The sequence below is a fragment of the Trichosurus vulpecula genome, chromosome 3 (genome assembly GCF_011100635.1).
Source record: "Trichosurus vulpecula isolate mTriVul1 chromosome 3, mTriVul1.pri, whole genome shotgun sequence".
Lineage (NCBI taxonomy): Eukaryota > Metazoa > Chordata > Mammalia > Diprotodontia > Phalangeridae > Trichosurus > Trichosurus vulpecula.
In genome coordinates this window covers 346,452,279-346,473,363 of record NC_050575.1, presented here as the reverse complement: position 1 = coordinate 346,473,363, position 21,085 = coordinate 346,452,279, and the positions used below count along the sequence as shown (strand labels likewise).

Genomic DNA, 21,085 nt, shown 5'->3' with positions numbered 1-21,085 from the left:
GAATAAATCATGCCAAACTAGCTTAATTTTACTATTTCATGTGATTACTAGACTGGTAGAAGAAAAGCCATAATACTGTCCACCAGTTTCAGCAGGGCATTTGAAAAGTCTCTCATGAGATCCTTCTAGACAAGATGAGAATATATAGCTTTGGATCACTAGTAGAGTATAGTGAATTAATATTTCATTAAACGACCAAACCAAAAGATATTGATTAATGAATTGATGTCACTTTGGAGGAAGGCTTATAGTTGTATGCTACAGACCTCTGTCCTTGGTCTTATCTGGTTTAACTATATATTGAAATACACAGATACATCCATAGTCAAATAAGATGTATATATACATAAATATTCAAATAAAATGTTAATAAGCTTTGTAGATGATATGAAGCTGAGAGTACTGCTACAACAGATGTTAGAATCAAAATTAAAGATGATCCATGTATAACCTGTATCAAATCGCTTGCCTTCTCAATAGGGAGGCAGGGGGGAGGGAATAAGGTAGAGAATTTGGAACTCAAAGTTTTAAAAATGAATGTTAAAAAATGTTTTTATATGTAATTGGGGAGAAACAAAATGCTAAATAAATTTTTTAAAGAGAGATAAAAAAAGATTAAAAGTGATCTCATGGCAAGCTTGGATATGAAATTTAATGATTATGCACATAAAGCTTTGCATTTAGTTCAAGTGTACTTGTATAATTATAACAAGCAGGAGGAATGATTTGACAGCAGAGTTATAGTTAATTGTAATATAATCAAATGATATGACCTGACTGCTGCTCCTATATATTTTAAAGATGTATGGGTTTGGGTGCTTTCTCCACCAAAGTAAATTGCACTTTCTCTACATGGAACTATAACTAGGAATTCAAGCACTTGAGGCAAAATCAGTCCAGACTGTATCCCAGTTGTATAGGGGGAATGTTTTATTTTATTAAAGCAAATGTTTTATTGATGCCTTTTGCCTCTATATCATTTCCTTTCCCTTGACTGCATCCTTTTCTTATATCAAAGCAAAGCAACTAAGCAAAATATCTCATACATCTGATAATATACGCAATATTTTGTTCTGGTAAAACCCCTCCTTTCTGCCTCAAAGAAGGAGGTATGTTTTTTATTGTCTGTTCTTTTTCACTTTTATTTGTTTTCCAATTGCTCAGCAATTTGACTTCTCTTAGTAATCTTTATATTTATATTATTGTTTTGTGTTATATTGTAATCATTGTGCATATAACTTTTTCAGTGCTGCATCAGTTGATAGTCTTTCCATACTTCTCTGAATTCTTCATATTCATGAGTTCTTACTGCACCATAATATTTCATCACTAAATTAGACAATATTTGTAAAACACAACACAGTGCCTGACACATGGTAGAAACTTAATAAAGGCTTATTCCCTCCCTTCCCCTTCCCATTATGTTTACATACCATAGGATTTTGTTTTGTTTTGAACTCTTCCCCAACTGATTGAGCACCCACTTCATTTTCAGTTCTTAACTAGCATAGAGAGCTGCTATAGATATTTTGGTGGGCCATATGCCCAGTAGTGGAATCACTGGTCATAGTATGGACAATTTAGTTAGTCGCTTTTCTTATATAATTCCAAACCGTTATGTAAAATGGTTAACCACTTCATATCTCTAAGTACCTCAGTATGCCTGTCTTCCCACAGCCTCTCCAGCATTGACTGCTCCCATCTTTGATCATGTCTACCAATTTATACAATATGAAGTGAAATGGCAGAGTTGTTTTAATTTTCATTTCTCTTATAATTAGTGATCAATAGCATATTTTGATGTGGTCATTTATAGTTTGCAATTTTTCTTTGAAAACCATTCTCTATTAAGGGTACTTTTGGTGTTCCCTATGTGTTTTGGATATTAGAATTTTATTGATATTTGACTCAAATATTTTTTCTACTCTACCATTTCTTTCCTACTTCTGTCTTCATTGATTTTTTTTGTTATGCAGAACCTTTTAAATTTTATATAGTCTATTATATCTTTATGATAACCTTTATCCTTTGGTTAAGAATTCCAGGGAAATGTTCTAGCTTAGAATAATTTGCCACCTGTGACTGATTAAAGAAAAAATAAACACATTAGCACCCCAAATGAGCTATGGTTTGGAGTGGATACAGATCCCCAGAATACCTTAAAACAATCATAGGTATTCTGAGAGCCTCACATGTGAGTGGAAGATGATGCATGTTCAAGGTATTCCATTATACCCATCCACTCAGATCCATACTTTAACAGATCCCTACTGATCTGAACTGAATTTGCCCCAGGTGCTCAGATCCCTGGTTGTGGCTCTATGTAAAGAGGTTATGATCTACATTGGTGGCGAAAGTATCTGAACCAACAAAAATCACATATCTTTGAAGAAGGTCTCTGTTAATATATTTGGGGGGTGGAGTGGTTAACAGTCTGTGCTGTCTTTAGTAACAGTCACGCCACATTGTCAGTCATGTCTCCCCCTCTGGTCTCTAGTCAGCCAGTTCATAGAACCATAGATTTAAAGCTATAATGAACCATAGAGGTCTTCTAGTCCAACCCCATCCTTTTGTAGATGAGGTAACTGAGGGCTAGAGATGGTCAGTGACTTGTCCGAGGTCATACAAGGGGTAAATGATAGACAAAATTTAAACTCAGATCCTCTGACTCCAAAGTCTGACACTTTCTAATTCAAATCAAATTAACTTGATGATATAGCATAATTTAAAAAGTCACAATGAACCATCCCCAACACCCCTCCACCAAAAAAAGAAGCTAGGGCACATTCTTCCATAAAGGCACACATCAGCAAAGGAAATATGCATATATTGGGATCACTCATAAGGAACGCTAGTGAACAAGGCAAATAACAAGTTATGTCTAACATCTATATGGAGCTTTATGTTTATAAAGTGCTGTAGTATTAGGCATTCCCAAAATTCTCCCTGGCTTAACCTGTAATTGAAATTGAGCCAGAACCAAAGGCATGGGAAGGAGGCAAGGTCATTGCTCCAGACCCACCTAGCTAACATTATGGCTTTTATTATGCATATCTGGCAGAAGCAAAAGCCTTAATGCTATTGTGAGTCAGTGGCTAGAGCGCTGACTTAGGGTCAGGAGGACATGGGTTCAAATCCTGCCTCAGACAGTTGTTTGCTATATGATTCCGGATAAGTCATTTTTTCTAAGCCTCATTATCTCCATCTCTAAAATGAGGGGGTCTGGACATAATGCCCTCTAAGGTCCTTCCAGTTCTAAATTTGATTCCTTTCATTTCAGTGCTCTTTAGCCAACAATAATTTGTGCTGTCTCCCTACATGTAGGCTAGATAATCATCTTTCATGTATATCGTAGAAAGGTTTCCCATATTGGGACAGAGATTGGGTGCCTTTTAAATCTAACATTCTATAATTCTACTATAAAAGTTTACAAATAGAAAGACTTGGTCTGTTCTCAAGTAACTCATGGTCTATTAGAGAAACAATATATATATATGGAATAATTGAAGAATAATTAAGACCTGAATCAACCAAGAGGTTCAGTGAATAGAGTGCCAGGCCTGGAATCAGGAAGGCTTCTCTTCCTGAGTTCAAATCTGGCCTCAGACACTTACTAGCTGTGTGACCCTGGGCAAGTCACTTAATCCTGTTTGTCTCAGTTTCCTCATCTGTAAAATGAGCTGGAGAAGGAAATGCCAAACCTCTCCAGTATCTTTGTCAAGAAAACCTCAAATGGGGTTGGGAAGAGTCAGACATGACTGAACAACAATCACAACAAAAGACCTGAATCATGTGGTTTAAATTCTAAGTGTTATAGACTTCTAAAAAAGCTAGGAATGCTTCACAGAGGAAGAAGACTTGAGCTTGGCTGTAATTGATGGGTAGAATTTGGTTGGCAGGAGGACTAGGGGATATCATTTTTGAGAGAGGGAGGAGCATGAGCAAAGGCAGGAGAAGGAGGACATGACAGATATGAAAAGTAATAGGGAAATCACTCTGATCAGAGCAGCTGCTCTGTGCAGGAGAATAGTGGGAAAGATTGGCTAGGGAGGATGGAGCCAGGCAGAAATTTGGAATTTATTCAATAGATTCAATAACTGGGATCCATGGTAGGTTCTTGAGCAGAGTAACAACATAGGTGTGATTGAAGCATTAATTTAAGGAGATTAATATTGTAGTAATATACCAAACTTATTGTCTCTGTATCTCTGTGTGTTCTTCAAAGAGAAGAATGCAAAGCCTCAGTTAAACAGAATACTAAAAGATGGAGAATTTGTCCAAAAGAATTTCTGCGGTAAATAAGAGTTCACTAGAAAACTTTTCAGCCCATTTTAATTGTTAAAAACAAATACTTTAATACTTTCTGACATTCATGTTCCTGCCTTAGTGAGATCCTTGTTGCATAAGAGTCTTACTGAAGCCCTAAATCATCGTCTTTGTAGTTCACATCTAGAGAACACTTATAAAGGATCCAGCGAGGCAGGAAATACAAGTATTTGGTAGAGGAGGAAAACAAAGGGAGAGTTGTTAATGTACTTTGCTGAGGTAGTTCCTTAACTAACCAGTGTCAGAGTTAGCATACAGCCCATCACACACATGCTGCTTAATTCAGATCAATAGTCTTACTCTGTAGGTCTGGATCAAGAAATAGAGAAGAGGTAGGAGATTGACCTGGAGATGTGCTAGACTTGGGATACCTGTCCTGGTAGTTGATTTCTTGAGTAATTCAACACCACCAGTTTGATTTCTTTTACCATTTTCCCTCTCTAAGTACCTGGAGGTCATCTCCATCTATTTTTTTCCAAATACAAGACAGCATTTATTTCAGACCCAGGGAATGGAGTACCCAAATCACCTCCATTCATCCCCATGATCAGTTTAAAGGCACTCTTCTTGCCTTTACAATAAAGTACATCCCAGACACACTTTTACAATTTTCCAAATTTATAGTGCTACCTCCAAAAGAGAGCCGACTAGTGGCGCTAGAATGTTAACCCCATTTCTCTTCCTCTTCCCAAACCTTGCTTATCTCTTCCTTCAAGAGGACTCAAAAGCTGCATTCTACAAGAGGCCTTTCCCAGTTTTCTCAGGAGTTCAAGCTTTCTCCTCTAAAGTTGCCTTCCAGTTACTCTGTTCTTTGTATGTATTTATTGATTATATGTTGTCTCCCTCATTGGAATGTAGGCTCCTTGAAGGCAGGGACTATTCTTGCCTTTCTTTGTATTTCCAATTCAAAGCACAATGCCTGGTGCAAAGGAGCCTTTAACAAATGCTTGTCATTTATTGATTGCTAAAACTTATTGCAATAGAAAAGGAAGGTCCAGTTTGTGTATTGAAGCCATGGCATTGCTCCTCTTCTCTCCAGGAGTGTTGACTCAACTACTGCAGTAGAAAGTCCATTCCTTGAGGGTCCTGGTGAATAAGGTTCTCATTAATCTGGCTTTGGCTTTTTTCTTTTAGAATATTTTATAAAGGATTAGGAAGAAAATGAAATTCAGATGTGAGGATTAGAGTGTCAAAGTAAAAAGGACACAGTCTGATTATTAAAGTGAATAATAATTCAGTTTGACAAATTATTAAGTGAATACTATATCGCTATGCTAAGTACTTTAGGAAGATCCAAGAAAAGATAGGGTTGGGCCTTGTTCTTAAGCAACATAGAGTCTATTTGAGGAGACAGGATTGATTCATGATTGGTGATTGCCTCAGCTGGCCCGCTCTTTATGACATGGCCCAACTACTGCACAACCTCTGCAGTTGCCTTCTCCAACTTTCTTCTTCCCTGCCCCAGTTCTCATTGTCCTTGGAAAGAATTTCAATCTATTTCCCTATGGCCCAACCCACCATACCAGCAAGCAAAGTGCTGCACCCTAGCCACCACTTCCCTATGTGTATTTCCCTTCTTAGAATGTCAGCCCGTGGATGGTAAGAATGGCCTTTGCTTTTGTATTTCTATCCCCAGAGCTAAGTTGGTACTTGGCACATAGTAAAATGTTTTTTTTCATTCACCATAATGACTTGAGTTCTGAGTCAAGTCATTAAATTTGCTATTAGAGTTTGGAGAAAGGCTAGAGTTGTAAAGAAAGGCTTCACGGATCTGATGAATTGGATTGGGGTCTTGAAAGACAAGACCCAAATCTTGTGCTATCAAGGGCATGAAAGTCACTGCTTTTCCTCAGTCACAATGCTTTTCTCACCTGCTACCTTGATTGATTTTTCATCCTCTGGCTAGCCCAGCATCTTTGACTTTCTTCACTTCTACACAGCATCAAAGCTACTGGTTGAACTTACAGTCAATCAGTTCGCATTCAGAACGACTCAGACTACTTTAATCACATGCTCTCTGATCTAAAGTTATCATCTGGGCAAGACATTTCCCGGATTCTCTCCGGCTTCACATGCAAATGAGTTAGAGTCAAAACAAAAAGTAATCTAAGAAGGCAAGGTCATTCTGCTACCACACCAACAAGAGGTGATGATAAGACAACGAGGCAAGACCACAAGGATGAGCAGAAATGACTGCATTCAATAAATACCTTGTCCCCTTCTCTGGACCACTGAAATCGAAGCATTTTCCCTTTGCTTTTGAACTCATCAGATCCACAGTTAGTAGAAAACATGAACAGAAAGCCCACTGCTCTTAAAAGCTTATGATTATGATTTAAATATAGTTAGGGCAGTTCTAAATAAGAAATGTGAAGAAATAAAGTGAAGAAGAAGTGAAGAAATTCAAGGTTGCAGGGACAGGGGAAAGAAAAAGTAGGATTCTGGGTAATTGGAAGGTGCATGGTTTTCAGAACATGGACATCCTGTGCATGCAGGATAATTACTGGCCAATCTCAGTGGGTCTATTTCATGCTCTGTTTCTCATAATGATCAACAATGTCTGATGAATGGGTTCTCTATCATGATGGTTTGTTTATAATTTCCCTAAGGAACTCTAGAATTATCCTCCCCTTAGCCTTGCTTATTAGCCCCAGTATCCGGTCTTTTACTGGGGAATTTACAAGACTTTTGGAGACAGTGTAGTCATCCTCCCTGATTCAGCCTCCAACGTTAGGGACATGTTTCCCCAGGAATCCTTAATGGTCCCTCATTCTATCTACTCACTAAGAATTTATCTAAATTTTTCTCTGTTTCTAACTGGTACTGCCTCTCAGTAGGACAGTTTTTATCCTACATTTAACCTTTTTTTTTAAACTCCAAAGAATAAACCCTGCAGCTACTGAGCGGCAGAAAATAGGAGATCCCACTGTGTTAATCATTTGTTGATTACTGAAAGGAAAAAAAAAGAAATTTGCCTTGGCAGAACAAAATATAGCCTTAGAGACTCGCCTTCAGCAAGGTTATCTTCCCTGCATATGTTAGGATCAGCTAGTCGCCAAGCATTGATTAAGTCCTTACTATGTGCCAGGTGCTGAGAATACAAAGAAAGACAGAAGTATAGTTCCCACCCTCAAGGAGCTCGCATCTTGCAAGATTCCTTGTTAGCTGTAACCAGAGATATTTTTGCTTATTAATCCTCTGGTATATCAAGTAAGGCATAAAATAGAGGATTAGCCATGTGCCAGGAATGTTCTTTAAGGCCACGGAGGATGTTGGGCACCAAGTCCAAATATGGTTCTTCATATCCTCCTGTTTACCAATGCCGTTGTGCTGATCACAATGAAATACACTACAAGGTTTAATCAATAAAAACAGGCATTCACTTTCAAACTCTCCAGCTTCCATGCCTCCTGTCAAGTGGGGCTGATGTCTGGACTAAAGGGACGTTGTCTCAGGCACAACTGCTCCAAGTGCCCTGAGCCTCTGAGCTCAGTAATCATTTATAAGTAACTATTGTGTGAAGACTACGTGATAGATGCTGGAGCTACAGAAACAAAAGTGAAACAATCAATTCCTGCTCTCAAAGAGCTTATGTTCAGAGATATCCAAACACAGGGTGTCCCAAAAGTCTTAGTGCAGTTTCAATCTTAAAACTTATCAATGTTTTTAAAGCTTAAAACCCTACTAAGACTTTTGGGACACCCCATATAAGTATATTCAAATTATATACAAGACAAATACAGAGTAGTTGGGGGTGGGGCAGATCTGGAAATGTAGAAGTTAGCACGTAAGCTGAATTTTGAAAGAAGCAAGGTATTCTATGAGGAGGTGGAGGTGAAGGGAAATTGCATTCCAGGCTTGGGGACAGAGTCAGTATAAAGGCCCAAAGATGGGAAATGAAGTATTCTGTCTGAAGAATGGCAAGAGGGCCAGTTTAGTAAACTGTAGGAAAGGGAGTAGTGTATAATGAGCCTGGAAAGATAGTTAGGGGCAAGATTTTGAGGGTCTTTGAAAGCCACACAGAGTTGATATCTATTCTAGAGGAAGGAGGCTGCCACTGGAATTTATTGAGCAGAGGAGTGACATAGTTAAGCTTACATCTAAAGTAAGCCCATAATTACACAAAAGAAAAACCCAGATGAATCAAGAATCTATTTTGCCTAAATTATAACCCACAAGTTATCCATCAGTAACAGATGGATAGTTTGTGTGTTCCTCTGGTATCCTTGTGATGTCAGGAGAATGCAAGGAAAGCCGTCAGCTTGTTGTGGTCAGTATACGAGAGAACATGGGACACGGACCCTGCGTCACCTTAGTCACATCATTCATCACCTAGCAGCTGATGACAAGCCCCCTGGTGGTTAGCCAGGCTGGTCCTCAGAGAGCAGACAAAGTCTTTTGCTGGGATCATGCTTCAGACCTTTCCAGCTTGGCAAGCCCTGCTGAGGTTGTGTTCTTCTAGCTGCAGAATCTTCAAGAATCCAGAGGCAGGGACTCAGATCAGGAGAACACTTCCAGGATTTTACCATCAATTCGAATGATTTCATTTTATCATCACAGCCTTCTGTAAAATCCCTATCTATTCGAATGCTTAACTACAATATGGAGGTGATCATGGTTCCCTGAAGGCTGAAATTAAGATTTATATGAGCCAGATTTAGGGACAGGGGTTGGAGGTGGAGGAAAGGGAGGGAGAGAGGCCTATGGTCATAACACAACTATATTATACAGTGTCTTGTATTGTTGGTTACTATGTGCTTTAGTGATCTCTAAGTTATTAGCTCCTTGGAAGGTCTAATGGTATCTTATCATGGAATCACAGTCCAAACTCCTCAGTGTATATAGGGAGAGAAGGAAAGAAGGAGGAAGGAAGAGAGGAAGGGAAGAAGGAAGGGAGAGAGGGAGGGAGGAAGGAAGGAAGGAAAGAGGGGAGAGAGAGAGGGAGGAAGGAAGGAAGGAAGGAAAGAAGGGAGAGAGGGAGGGAGGGAGGAAGGAAGGAAGAAAGGATGAACTTACTAAGTGCCTGCTATGTGCCAGGCAGTATGCTAAGCACTTTGCAAATATCTCATTTGATCCTCACAACAACCTTGAGAGGTAGGTGTTACTGTTATTCCTCATTTTACAGTTGAGGAAACTGAGGCAGGCAGTTCAGTGGCTTGCCCAGGGCCTGGCTCAGGGTTACACAAGTTGTAAGTACAGAGTCTGTATTCAGGTCCTTCAGACCCTAGTCCTCTGATTCCCGGACTCTCTTCTCACTATGTCCTGCTACTTCCCTTTTAATTCAGCTCAATGCATATTTATTAAATACCTACTGTGTGCGAAGTACTCTTCTAGGCAATGAGACAGATACAAAGTTTAGATAGCCCTTGACCTCTCAGAACTTATGATCTTGTGGGGGGGGAGGGTAAGATACAAATATAAATACATATAAATATACAACATACAATTGTTGCATAATACAAATATAAAACATACAATTGTATATGAGAAGTACATAAGGGAACTGAAAATGATGATAGCCAACATTTATATACTACTTCGTGGAATACGGAGTAATTTACCTGTTAAGCCATGTGATTCTCACTATACCCCATGAAGTGAATAAAGCAAGAGTTGTTATCCTGGCTTTATAGATGAGGAAATAGAGGCACAGGGCATTTCAGTGGCTTGCCTGAGGTCATCTAGAGGGTAAGGGCAAAGCCAGAATTTAATCCCTGTTCTACTACAAACCAAGAGGGGTTGGGGGGTGGGTTGGAGCTGGGAACAGGCAGAGAGAAGAGGAATCAGAGAAGGCTTCTTCGATAGGCAGCAGTGGCTGTAGGGGCTTTAAAAGTTGGGTAAGGATTCAGCAGGTAGAGGGAGAAATGGAGACATTCCAAGCTTGATGAATATCATGGGTGCAGGTGGGAAAGCACGCTAGTAACAACTCCCAGATTCATCACGTTTCCCTTTTGTGCATTCTTCAATATCAAAGACGAAGTGTAAGTTCATTGTCGTGCATGCTCGTTTGACTGTAGGTGTTTCCATTTTTAAGTGCTGATGGAACTTGGCTCTCTGGCCTCAGATGAGTGAGTTGTGAAATTCCAATGAACTTCTGGATATTAAAACATGGCTTCCCTTCCTAATGGCCTATTATCAAGGCATAACCTGTTAGCTAAACAGTGAGTGCAAACAGAACATTACTTAGGGTTTTGCTAATGCTCTTCCCACTCACCCCCTATTAACAGCCAGTTTTATAGGCAGTCAGGAATGACAATGTCATGGGAACTGAAGTTGGAGATTCTTTGTAAAGAAGGCTAGCCTTCCATTTCTGTTTCTGCATCCCTTTCCTACCTTCTTCCTCCCTGCCCCCTAATCAACTCGGGACCCTCTGGGTGCCCCTTTACCCATTCATTCACCTAGGCAGATTTGTGGCTCAAAGGAAAGGGCAGTGGTCTTGGAATCAGGAAGTCTTGAGTTCAGATTCAGACTTAGACACTTACTAATTGTGTGACCCTGGGCAAGTCACTTAACCGCTGCCTGCCTCATCTATAAAAACATAGCACTTGCTTGCCAGGGTTGTTGTAAGGATAAATTGAGCTAATATTTATAAAGTGTTTTGCAAACCTTAAAACACCATGTCAAGGCCAGCTGTTATTGCTGTTATCAACATGTAAGCCAACATCTATTAATCTTTTATTTGTGCAAACTACAGAGCTAAGTAGTGAGGAGACAATGATTTTTCAAAATGACACACCTCTGCTATCAAAGAGTGTACTTCCTACCATCATGAATACGGCATGTCTAGAGATAATTATGATGTGAGGTAGAGAGTGATAGGGACAAAGAGGAGAGCTAGAGTGGTCTAGGAAAATCTGAGGAGGTAGAGAACACTTCCACTTACTTGGCAATACTGCCTTATGTTTTGAGCTCTCTTTTCATTTACATGTCTTATATTTCCAAAAAGTAGGCTTAGCTCTCTGAGAGCAGGGCCCATGAATGTTTCTGCATCCCTCTCCTACCTTCTTCCTCCCTGCCCCCTAATCAACTCGGGACTCTCTGGGTGTCCATTTACTCATTCATTCACCTAGGCGGATTTGTGGGTTGTGAATTTCTTATGACATTTAGAAACACTAACCAAGGAGTCAGTGTTAGAGAAAACTTGTGATCATTTGCCTAGACCCCTCCTTTTCTATTCACCCCACTCTCCCTTATATTATAGTTGTTTATAGTTGTTTGTTTATATGTCTTTTCTCCTATTAGATTATTAGAAATGATTAGAGAGAGCCCCCTGCCATAGTACCCATCCAGTCCAGCCCCAAATTACCCCCAGACTTTTGGCCATGAAACCAAAAGGGGCCATTCTTTGAAGATGCAGCACTCCCACTTAACCCACCTTAGACTAAGAAGGGGACCTCCTAGTAAGGATCCTCAGAGATTTCTCAGCTTTTTCTCCCTGACTTGGCCCCAGTCTGGTGCCCATCACCATCATGAAGTTATTTGTTCTATGGAGCAGAAAGCCTTCATGTAATCATTTTTCCTCTTGTCCTTAGAGGTGGAAAACTAGTAATAAATACTAGCTTTTCACACACACACACACACACACACACACACACACACACACACCCCTTTAAGGTTTAAAATGTGTCTTCTTCACAACAGACCATCCTCATGGTACAGGTGAAGAAACTGAGTCTCCTAGAGGTAGATTGAGTTGCCTGAAATTACCTGGTTAGTAAGTGTCTTAGGCGGGAACTAAACCTAGGTGTTCTTCTTTGAGGTCTAGAGGTCTTGCCACTATACCAAACAGCTGCTCACCGTTGACTAAGTCTGTAAGTCCTTCTTAAACTTTTTGCTTACTGAGATTTCTCTTTTCAAAACTAAAATAATACCAATGTTTTTTTAGTCTTTTCTCATAAATTTTGTTTACCAGCTGTTTACATACCCTTTTTCTTGTCTGGCTACTCTCTCAACTGACCAGTCCTTAAAAGTTGGGAGGATAACTTGTACTACTTCACATTATTTCTCCAGGTCTGCGTATCAGTCTTATGCTTTAAATTTAAAAAAAAAAAAGTCTTTTTTGTTTAAGCTCCTGGCCAGCTTGCTCTCCACTCTGACCCATAGATTTTTTTTCCCTGTAGTGATTGCATAACATTGTATAGCCCATCCCCACCTTGTGTTGGTATGAAATCTTGCCCCGAACTTCTGGCTGAATTTAGTGTGGTCTTTTTCTGATTTATTCTCTAGCGTTCCAAAGTTACTTAGTACTCTGACTCATCTACACCCCTTCCAAGTCACTGACCCTTGCACAACTACTGTGTATTCAATTCTTTGCTAGCTACCATAGGAATACACTGTTTCACCCGGACTGTAATTCTTTGCCCTGGCATTCAAAGCCCCCCACAATCTGACCTCATCCTATAAATCCATGCATGTATACACGCATTCATTCATTCAAAAGGTAAGTTCTCATTATGTGCAGAGTACTGTGTTAGGCCCTAGAAAAAGATAGAGAATCTAAACAAAGAGACAGAAAGCCCTCATGAAGCTTACAGCCTACCTCTCTGATCTCCCACAAACCTATTCCCTGCAATTTTTGCTTCATCTAGATTGGTCTCCTCATTGTCTCCTGTAAACACCCTTGACATTCCTGCCTTTGCTTATGGTGTTTTGTCTGCTTAGATGGGGTGGGGAACTTGAGGCCTCAAGGCCACATGTGGCCCTCTAGGTCCTCAGGTGCAGCCCCTTGAGCGAATCCAAACATGTGGCCCCAAGGCCTGACCTAGAACATTCTTGCATCCTAGAAAAACCAGCTCAGGTTCCCCCCTTTGCAGAGGTGTTCTGGAGCCAATTCGATTGAATTCAGGAGTGCTGCCAATTGTTAAATTTTCCATTTGAGCATTTACACCTTGGAACTTGGCAAATGCCACAAATAGAGGCTTGATCTTTTTGGTTTTGTTTCATTTTATTGTTTGTCTAGACTTAAGAATGGGATGAGAAGAATGTTGATAAAGGAGATAAAACTAATAAGTTTACTGTGTGTCCGTGTGTCTGTCTGTGTCTGTATGTCTGTATCTGTGTGTATGTATACACACACAGGACAAACTTATTAGTTTTATTTAGTTTATATATTAGTTTTATACACACACACAAACACACACACACAGGTGTGTATGTATATACACACATTTTTTTTGAAGAGTCAATTGTTTAAATCTTACCAGGATACTCCTGCACCTTCCCCAGTTCAGCCCATGTTGACTTCTCCTATCCCAGAATTCTTGGGTGGTACTTAATAAGGGTTCCACTCAGTAACTTTTTTCTTTTCAGACTAAACTGTGTTTCCATTAATATAGGGAGTCCTCTATGAGAAAAATGTCTCAACCCAACACGAGTGAGCACCTACTCTCTTAGAATGTTAGAAAGTTTTTTCTATCTGTACTAAAAGGTTAAGTGACTTTCCCTGGGTCACGGAGCCAGTGTATATCTGAGGCAGACCTTGAATCCAGAGCTTCCTAACTCTGTGGGCAGCTCACTAACCACCATGCAGCTTCTCATGTTACCTTCTTGGTGACACTGCCTTATGTTTGGAGATTTATTTTCACTGTATTTCCCTAAGGAGGCTTAACTCTCTCTGAGGATGAGCAAGGCCCAGGAATTCTTCTGTGTGTCTCCTATAGCATCTAATGCTGCATAACCAGGGAATTAGAGAGTGTTGGAGAAAACCTGGGACCTCTCCTTTTCTACTCACCCCATTCTCTCTCTTGTATCATAGTTATGGGTTTATAGGTTTCTTCTCTTATTAGAGTAGTTCTTTGACAAAAGAGTCTATGTCATAGATATCTTTCTTTCCTTAGTACCTAGTGGAGTACCTTGCACATAGTAGGTACTCAAGAAATGATCTTTGACTTACCGAAGTTCATTCCCCTCAGCTTATAGTTGAGGAAACAAGGGACGTGAGGTAATGTGGCTTCTTACTGACGGGACCTGGAAAACCCAGATGTCGAGACTCTCTGCCCACTCCCTCAGAATTACTGTCTGCCTGGTCTCCCAGCTTGGCAGTGAAGTACAGAGCTCTCTTCTCAGGCTTGGATACTCCCCCACCCCGTACCCTCCCATCAATGCTACATCCTTTTTTTTAATTCTAAAATAAAGATCACATTTATTATCACAAGTTGCATCAAAAACACAGAAAGCTTTTACAGAAATGATTTTGATAGAAAAATATTTGAGTTCAAATATATTGCAGGAAAACCATACACTCTATTTCTGTACCTCCAGCTAAAGCTTCAAAGAAACTAAACATTTCCTAATCAAGATATCCATTATTTCCCAGAACTCGCCTTTGGAAGTAGGTTCATTGTGTTTTCTTAGCTCCTTCAAGTTAAATTCCAAGACTGAGCGGTCCCTTGGTGTCATTGATTTAGCATGAGTGAACGGTAGAATCAGAGCTGAACAGGATCTTAGAGATTATCTAGTACAGCCCCCTCATTTTACAGATGAGGAAACTGAGACCTAGAGAAGAAATGAATTGCCCAGAAGCTCTGGGTCTAGAACCTGGGTCTCTTGATTTTCTGGCAAATGTTCTTTTCCTTCTGTCAGCTAGACATGAAAAACCAACTGAAGGATGTTGATGATTTCAGACATTCCCTCCTCTGTGCTGAGAATTACACCAGGTAGGGAAAAGTTTAAAATAGTATAATCAATGGAACAGGATGAAAACTCATTGTCTAGGGTCAGAATGTTGGCTCGGTGCGTCCTGTGGACCCCACCAACTGTACGAAGGACTATGGAGCAGGAACATGATGGTCAACATAACAGATGAGCTTTGCAACATCAATCAGTAATATGTGGTGTCTCCAGTCAGTGATACTGCCTGGCCTGTCTGCTCCCCATTGTCTGGTGAGAATGCTTTGTTGGACTCTATCAAAATCTTTTTCTAGACCTCATCTGGGGACAGAAAAGGATCGTATGCCTATAGCCAAGGCCAATAAATATATCTGTCTGTGTAATGGAAGGCATGAACAGGCAGGTCTCCCCATGAGCATGGGAGGCAAGGTAGCAGAGCATTCCAAAAGAATGAGAGCCAGGTTACTGACTGTTTGACCTAATCCATCTGACCATGGATCACCTCACCTCCTTCCCATGCTCCAAAGAGCGTATTATAATCCACTTACCTGTTTCTTCTTCCACCTTCTTGACCAGAAACAGATCCAGATATTTCTTCAACCCATCCTCCCTCTCCATCCCAGCCGCTTTCCCTTGTCCCCATTGCCGTCTAAGTGGTATGTGAATAGACTGCTATGCTTGGAATCCAGAAGACCCAAGTTCAAAAACGGCCTCAGACACTTACTATGCAACCCTGGACAAGTCACTTAATCTCTGCCTTAGTTTCCTCAGCTGTAAAATGGGAATAGCATCCACTTGGCAGGATGGGAAGGATAAGCGTGACCATCTTCATAAAGGGCTTTGTAAACCTTAAGGCATTATGTAAATGGTAGTTATTAACGATTACCTGAGTGACAGTAGCCTCAAGGGTTGATCACTCCCTACTTAGCAATAGCAACTTGCCTCAAGAAGAGGCTTTTGATCAAATACAGTCACTCCTTATAGAGATCCCAGGCTAGAAAGTTCAGCCCAAACTCAACTCCTCTCCTTTTTTTTCCCCTGCAGAAAACCAAAAGAGACGTCAATAACTTTGATCAAGACTTTACCCGGGAAGAACCAGTCCTCACATTAGTTGATGAAGCAATTGTGAAGCAGATCAATCAAGAGGAATTCAAGGGCTTCTCCTATTTTGGAGATGAGCTGCTCCCTTAAGAAGCTGCCCCAGGATCCATGATTCAGGAGACTGCAGGAAGGGTTTCCATGGAAGTAAAATTTCCTGAGATTCAGTAATTCATGAACTCCATCTGCCAAGAGCCCACACCCCCCACTTACAACTCTATTTATTGTATTCCCGTTCCCATCTCCCCCAGGCTCAACCTAGCCCAGCCTGGCCCATCTTCTAACTTGTGACCCAAAGGCACGCTTAAGTTCTGTCTCACCAAGGAACACAAAATCACTTTGTCCCAGAAATTGTAGATGTAACACACTGCCGTATTTTTTACCATTTGCAAGCCTGGTTTCACTCCTGGGGTCCCTTGTCAAGGATGCAAATTTCATGCTTTTTACTGAACAGGAAAAAGGAAGGAGGAAAAAGAGGAGAAGAACGAAAAAGAAGAAGAAGAAGAAAAAATTAGCTACATTTTTGGCAATGGAGAGATGGCAAATCTCACTTCTCAGAAATTTGTATCTCAAGAAAGGAATCACTATTATTTTTTTAATGTCAATTTGATTTCTCATTAAATTGCTTTTGGAATTAAGAGATATTTGAAAAAATTCAAACTGGCTAAAGATAAGAAACCTTGATATCATGGCAGTAGTTATTAAAGGGCTAAAATGCAATGAGAACCAAATTTTCCAAAGTCAATACAAAACATTATAGCTTTAGTAGAGGGGTCTTCGTAGGGGGTCTCTATGTGCTTATAGACTGATGAACATACAACATTTCTCCCAACTAGTGAGATTCTGCCTGAACACATGTGCCATTGGAGCGAGAGCCAAAAACACTGGTGATCTAGGGAAAGCTCAGTTCCAGAATTCTTTGCCTGGTTTTTGATCCTAATGATTCTGCATCAACTATTTATATTTATTTTTCACTGCAGTGTGTTACTTTTGCACACTTTTATAAAATCATAGTACTACTATGTTGTGTCGTGTGTGTGTATGTGTGTGGTTTTTAATTAACTGTATAAAACTGAATCTAAAGCCTCTGCTTTGGGAAGAAGCAGGAGAAAGCAAAACATGGCAGAAGGTCAAGATATGTGAATAGTGACCATTTGGCGGGGTGCACGCATGTGGCGGTATGAAATGGTAACTTATGCAAATGCCGCTAAATGACTGTGAAGTTACCTCCTATAGATATGCTAACAGTGTTATGGACTTTGATTTCCAGGTATTCATCCCCTGTGATTTGTGTACTTTGAACGCAGAGGTCATTTGATTATGTATTTTACTGAACCCATTGAGCAGCAAACAGAATCCATGTTAAGCATTGTATGTGGATTTCCCAGCTGCCCCCCCACCCATATACATATATATATATAAATATATACATATTATATATATATATATACTTGTGAGTGGCAAAGTAGCCCCAATAAAGCTTTTTGCCTTTTGTACAGGTGAGATTTTTGTACATAGTGTTTGCTGCAAGGCCTGTGGAATTAATTCATTGAAAATAAAGGTATAAAACTGCTGCATGTCCAGGCATATTATAAAACTTTAGTCTATGAAAGAATAATTATAATAATGTCCAGGTGCAATACTCTGTATGTGTATTGGTTCCAGTTCCTGGTGGAGAGATGGGGATGTGTTTTTCAGTTCATTTGTTTTCTTTGAAAAGATGTAAACATATATTAAGCTATGCTCGAGCCGCTGTATAATTCTCTTAAACTCTGCTATATCATGACCGTGATAGGAAGGAGAAAGGCCTGTTCCAGGAGGTGATGGTGGCAGCAGAGATAGAGTCCGTGGCGCCCAAAAGACGTCATTCACCTGGGTGTCCACGAGAAAGCTTGTGTCCTTTTCACAGCTGGCTGGTTACAGCCTTTGAGACTATTAATAACGTTCAGTTCGAATTTGTTCTTTTAAAAACTCAGGTGTAATTATTATCTACTCTTATGATGCTTTCAAATATTAAATATTATGCTATATCAGTCTATGTGTATCTGTTGGCATACAGGTGAAGTAATGGAGCAAGCAAACATTAGATTAATTTAATTTATCTTCAATGACTTTATATCCTGGGGAAAGACTATCTTCTGGAGTTGGAGTTGGAGTACAAGCACAGAAACATCTTAATGGTTGCATCATCTCATTTTTAGGAAGACATGATAATACTGCCCATAAATTTTCATGTGTCACTACTGCTGTCTGTATTTTTCCTTCCCCACCACATTTAGGTTGGGACATCTAGACAAGAACTGGCCACCACACTGAGTGGCCTCGTCCCAGGGGCCTAAACTGCTAGGAAGGTGCCATTTATTTATAGTGTTCTACCGATGATAAAAAAAAAAGCTAGAGGGCCTTCCTCTCCTATGATTGGAAATTCTTTAGGGGTGTGGGGGAGAAAGAGTCTACAAAACCCCTCCCCCAGCCTCCAGCGGGCCTTCCCTGTGCCTTGCAGGGAATTCAGTCCTCATCAGCCTTGGGTTTTCACAACTATCAAAGTATCCCATAGCAAAGTTTTCACCCCAACAGTCAATAAATTAATCTTTATTGGGTTTCCATTAGTAAGTTTGTCTGTTACTTTGAGTGTTTATTATTTTATTTTATTCCTAAAAGAGAGATTTCCTTAAAACAGACACACTGTTACACTTCTGCCCATTCTTTCTCATTTTTTCTAGTGACTATGGATCACTCTCTTCTCTCTTGTCTCTTCTCCCTCTGCCTCTCTCTCTCTCTCTCTCTCTCTCTCTCTCTCTCTCTCTCTCCCTTCGCCCCCCCCCACCATCTTTCTCCTCCCCCCCTCCCCTTTCCTCTCTCTTTTTCCAAGGGGGTGGGGAGCACACAAAAAAACACCGGAGTTCAGAATGTCCCCAGAGCTATCTGTCCTCTTATATTGTTTCAATATGGACTTTAAGTTGAAATACTGTTTTGCCCAAAAGTGAAAAAGCAAAAATCTCTCTCTCTCTCTCTCTCTCTCTCTCTCTCTCTCTGTCTCATTCTCTCTCTCAAAAAGGCTCAGAAATTACCTCTTTTTAAATTATGTGCAAAATAGTTCCAGCTATATAGAAAATGTATTCAGTTTTAGGGACTTTTTTGTATTGTGATGCTTTATTTGTACAGGATTTTCTCCTTTGTGGATGTAATTTGAATTTCTTGCCATTCATTAGTGTTATTTTCATTGTAAACATGACTGTGCCAAATGTACTGTATTCAAAAGGATGTGAATGTGTATGTTTCAGAACCTAATAAATACAACTGATGTTCAATCTTATCACTTAAAACCTGAGTGAACATATTTATTCCCTCCCCCCAAAATATCCCTAGCTCTTCTCGAAGAAGAAATTGTTTGGTGGGACAAATGGTTAGACTCCATCTCACTTTCAGAATGGGCTTTTTTCTGCAGTGAGTGTTTTCACGAAAAACAATCCAATTTATATGACCTTCCTCCCCCCCGTTATGTACCACGCTTCCTTGCTATTTCTGTGATTGCTGATCACAAGAGATAAAACTGACTCTGGATTAATTTCACAAGACTAGCCGATGATTCTGAAGGGCAGGAAGCCCGGTTTTAGACTGCCTTCCCCTGGAACAGAAGTTCTTAACCTTTTTTGTGTGTGTTATGGACCTTTTGGTAAAACCTATGGACTCCTCAGAATAACGTATTTAAAGATATAAAATAAAATAGATAGGATTAAAATTTTGTTGTTGGTCAGTCATTTTTTTTTAGTTGTGTCCAACTCTTCGTGACCCCATTTGGATTTTTTTTTTTTTTTGGCAAAGATGGAGTGGATTGCCATTTCCTTCTCTAGCTTATTCTACAGATGAGGAAACTGAGGCAAACAGTATCAAGTGACTTGCCCAAGGTTACACAGCTATTAAGTGTCTGAGGTCAGATTTGAACTTGGATTTGAGACTTCCTGACTGCAGGCCCAGAGCTCTATCCACTGCGCCACCTAGCAACCATAGGATTACGAAGAAAACCAACTATGGTGAAACACAGTTATCGGAATATTTTTTTTTTTAATGTCAGCGCACTCCAGGTTAAGGACCTCTAGAAGCACAAGAAAGAACTAGCATTTATATAATACTTTAAATATAACATAAATAAATTAAATATACAATTAAATACAATACTTTTCTGAACCACTTTCCATGCAAATATTATTCCCGATTTACAGATAGGGAAACGGGGTAAAAAATCAAATGCCTTGTTAAGAGCTAATGTGTCAAAAGTGGAATCCGAAGTCAGGTCTTCCCAATACCAACTGGCACACTATCCACAGGGCTGTCCAACCTTAGGTTTTTATTGAAACAACAGACAATATGTTTTGATTTGCCATTTTAGTGAGAGCTGTGTTATAGCTGAGCTTCTTTTTCTAAAGTATTTATGTAAATTTCTGTGCTTGTAGGCAGGCGCATAAATCACACTGCCAGCAGCGTGCAGCCCACGGACTGCGTTTTGGACAGCCCTGCACTATATCATGCTGCATTCTAACACCTTAAGGGCCTGTGAGACCAGAGATACCACAAGAAGATTTTGTCCCCTTCACTGCCATATGCTGTCCCTTGGCGTTTGGAGGCCAAAATGATATCTTCCAGACTACTATTCTATTAATCCAGTGATGTATTCCAGTCTGGAATGAGCTCCTTGAGACGAACGACCTCCTCATGGTTCTCCTTTGTACCCTCCACAGTACTTAGCCCAATGCCTGGCACCCAGTGGCCACTCAGTAAATATCTGAAGATAGCAGTAATGACAAGGATGGAATCTAGCCAGGGGTGAGCTGGTTTAACAACCAGCTCTCCAAAGAGAAAAAATATGCACATACTTTTACGCTTAATGAGAATTATTAACATTTTATTCCTCACTTTCTTAGATCTAGATGATGAACAAGACAGTGAATCAAGACCTATTCGTAGCATCTGCTGATTTCTGAGGTATAAATACTCACTTTGAAAATTTAACAACCAGCTCTTGGAGCTGGCTCCAGCACACCTCTGGATCCAA

The 21,085-nt window shown here is 40.0% G+C and overlaps 1 protein-coding gene across 1 annotated transcript in view; it reads left to right on the top strand.

The window, feature by feature from the left end:
• PRKCE (protein kinase C epsilon) overlaps positions 1 to 18,797 on the top strand; it is a 666,915-nt gene extending 648,118 nt beyond the window's left edge. The window contains exon 15 of the mRNA XM_036749535.1: positions 15,979 to 18,797. Coding sequence (XP_036605430.1) covers positions 15,979 to 16,125 — 147 coding nt within the window. The 3' untranslated portion in view covers positions 16,126 to 18,797. The remainder of the gene's footprint in view (positions 1 to 15,978) is intronic.
• The last annotated feature ends 2,288 nt before the right edge of the window (positions 18,798 to 21,085 follow it).